This window comes from Oncorhynchus nerka, linkage group LG20 (genome assembly GCF_034236695.1).
Source record: "Oncorhynchus nerka isolate Pitt River linkage group LG20, Oner_Uvic_2.0, whole genome shotgun sequence".
Classification (NCBI taxonomy): domain Eukaryota; kingdom Metazoa; phylum Chordata; class Actinopteri; order Salmoniformes; family Salmonidae; genus Oncorhynchus; species Oncorhynchus nerka.
In genome coordinates this window covers 71,515,037-71,516,356 of record NC_088415.1, presented here as the reverse complement: position 1 = coordinate 71,516,356, position 1,320 = coordinate 71,515,037, and the positions used below count along the sequence as shown (strand labels likewise).

General features: G+C 53.6%; 1 protein-coding gene across 1 annotated transcript; it reads left to right on the top strand.

The window, feature by feature from the left end:
* Positions 1 to 318: 318 nt before the first annotated feature.
* On the top strand, positions 319 to 1,320 carry LOC115101575 (melanocortin receptor 4-like). Its single transcript, XM_029621042.2, has one exon. It carries the CDS (start codon positions 319 to 321, stop codon positions 1,318 to 1,320), a length of 1,002 nt encoding a protein of 333 aa, XP_029476902.1.

Sequence of the window (1,320 nt, the reverse complement as noted above, 5' to 3'; positions counted from 1 at the left end):
CTTCTCCTCTCTTTCTCAGATACCTCTCTGGCTGAAGCTGTGGTAAATAGATGGCAGCGTGAGTCCAGAGGATGATGAGGCTTTCCTGCCAGTGGAGTCTGAGCTAGAGGCAAACGGCCACCTGCGGTCACGGATCGGACTGCCTCCCAATGTCTCAGACTATATACTTCACTGCCCAGTGTCTGCCTGGCACTCGAAGCTGAAGCGCTTTAAGGTAGCAGCTCCTCGTTAGGCACAGAAACTCTTTGGACATATTAAGGGAATAATGAAGAATGAAGTGTGCTGAAGAGTGCTGACTGAAGAGACCCTACAAAAACAATGAATGCCACACACCAGCATCACCATGGATCATTCCACCTACGGAACCACAGCTCTGGAGCTCTACCTTTCAGCAATCAGCAGCCCCAGGCTATGGCGGAGAGATTCCGTGGTTTGCCTGGGTGTTACGAGCAGCTGCTCATCTCCACTGAGGTCTTCCTCACGCTGGGCATCGTCAGCCTGCTGGAGAACATCCTGGTTATTGCCGCCATCATCAAGAACAAGAATCTTCACTCTCCCATGTACTTCTTCATCTGTTCCCTGGCCGTGGCCGACATGCTGGTCAGCGTCTCCAACGCCACTGAGACCATTGTCATGGCGATGATCACTGATGGCAACTTGGGGATCGGCGGTGGCATGATCAAGAGCATGGACAACGTGTTTGACTCCATGATCTGTAGTTCCCTGCTGGCGTCTATCTGGAGCCTGCTGGCCATCGCTGTTGACCGTTACGTGACTATCTTCTACGCACTACGCTACCACAACATTATGACCGTGCGCCGGGCTGCCGCCATCATCACCAGCATCTGGACCTTCTGCACTGTGTCGGGCGTCCTCTTCATCGTCTACTCGGAGAGCACTACCGTCCTCATCTGCCTCATCATCATGTTCTTCAGCATGCTGGTGCTCATGGCCTCGTTGTACGTCCACATGTTCATGCTGGCGCGTCTGCACATGAAGAGGATCGCCGCTCTGCCGGGCAACGGCCCCATCTGGCAGGCAGCCAACATGAAGGGGGCCATCACCCTCACCATCCTCCTGGGGGTGTTCATAGTGTGCTGGGCGCCCTTCTTCCTCCATCTCATCCTCATGATCTCCTGCCCCAGGAACCCCTACTGTATGTGCTTCATGTCTCACTTCAACATGTACCTCATTCTCATCATGTGTAACTCTGTCATCGACCCGCTAATCTACGCCTTCAGGAGCCAGGAGATGAGGAAGACCTTCAAGGAGATCTTCTGCTGCTGGTATGATATTGCCTCTCTGTGTGTCTCTGTGTGA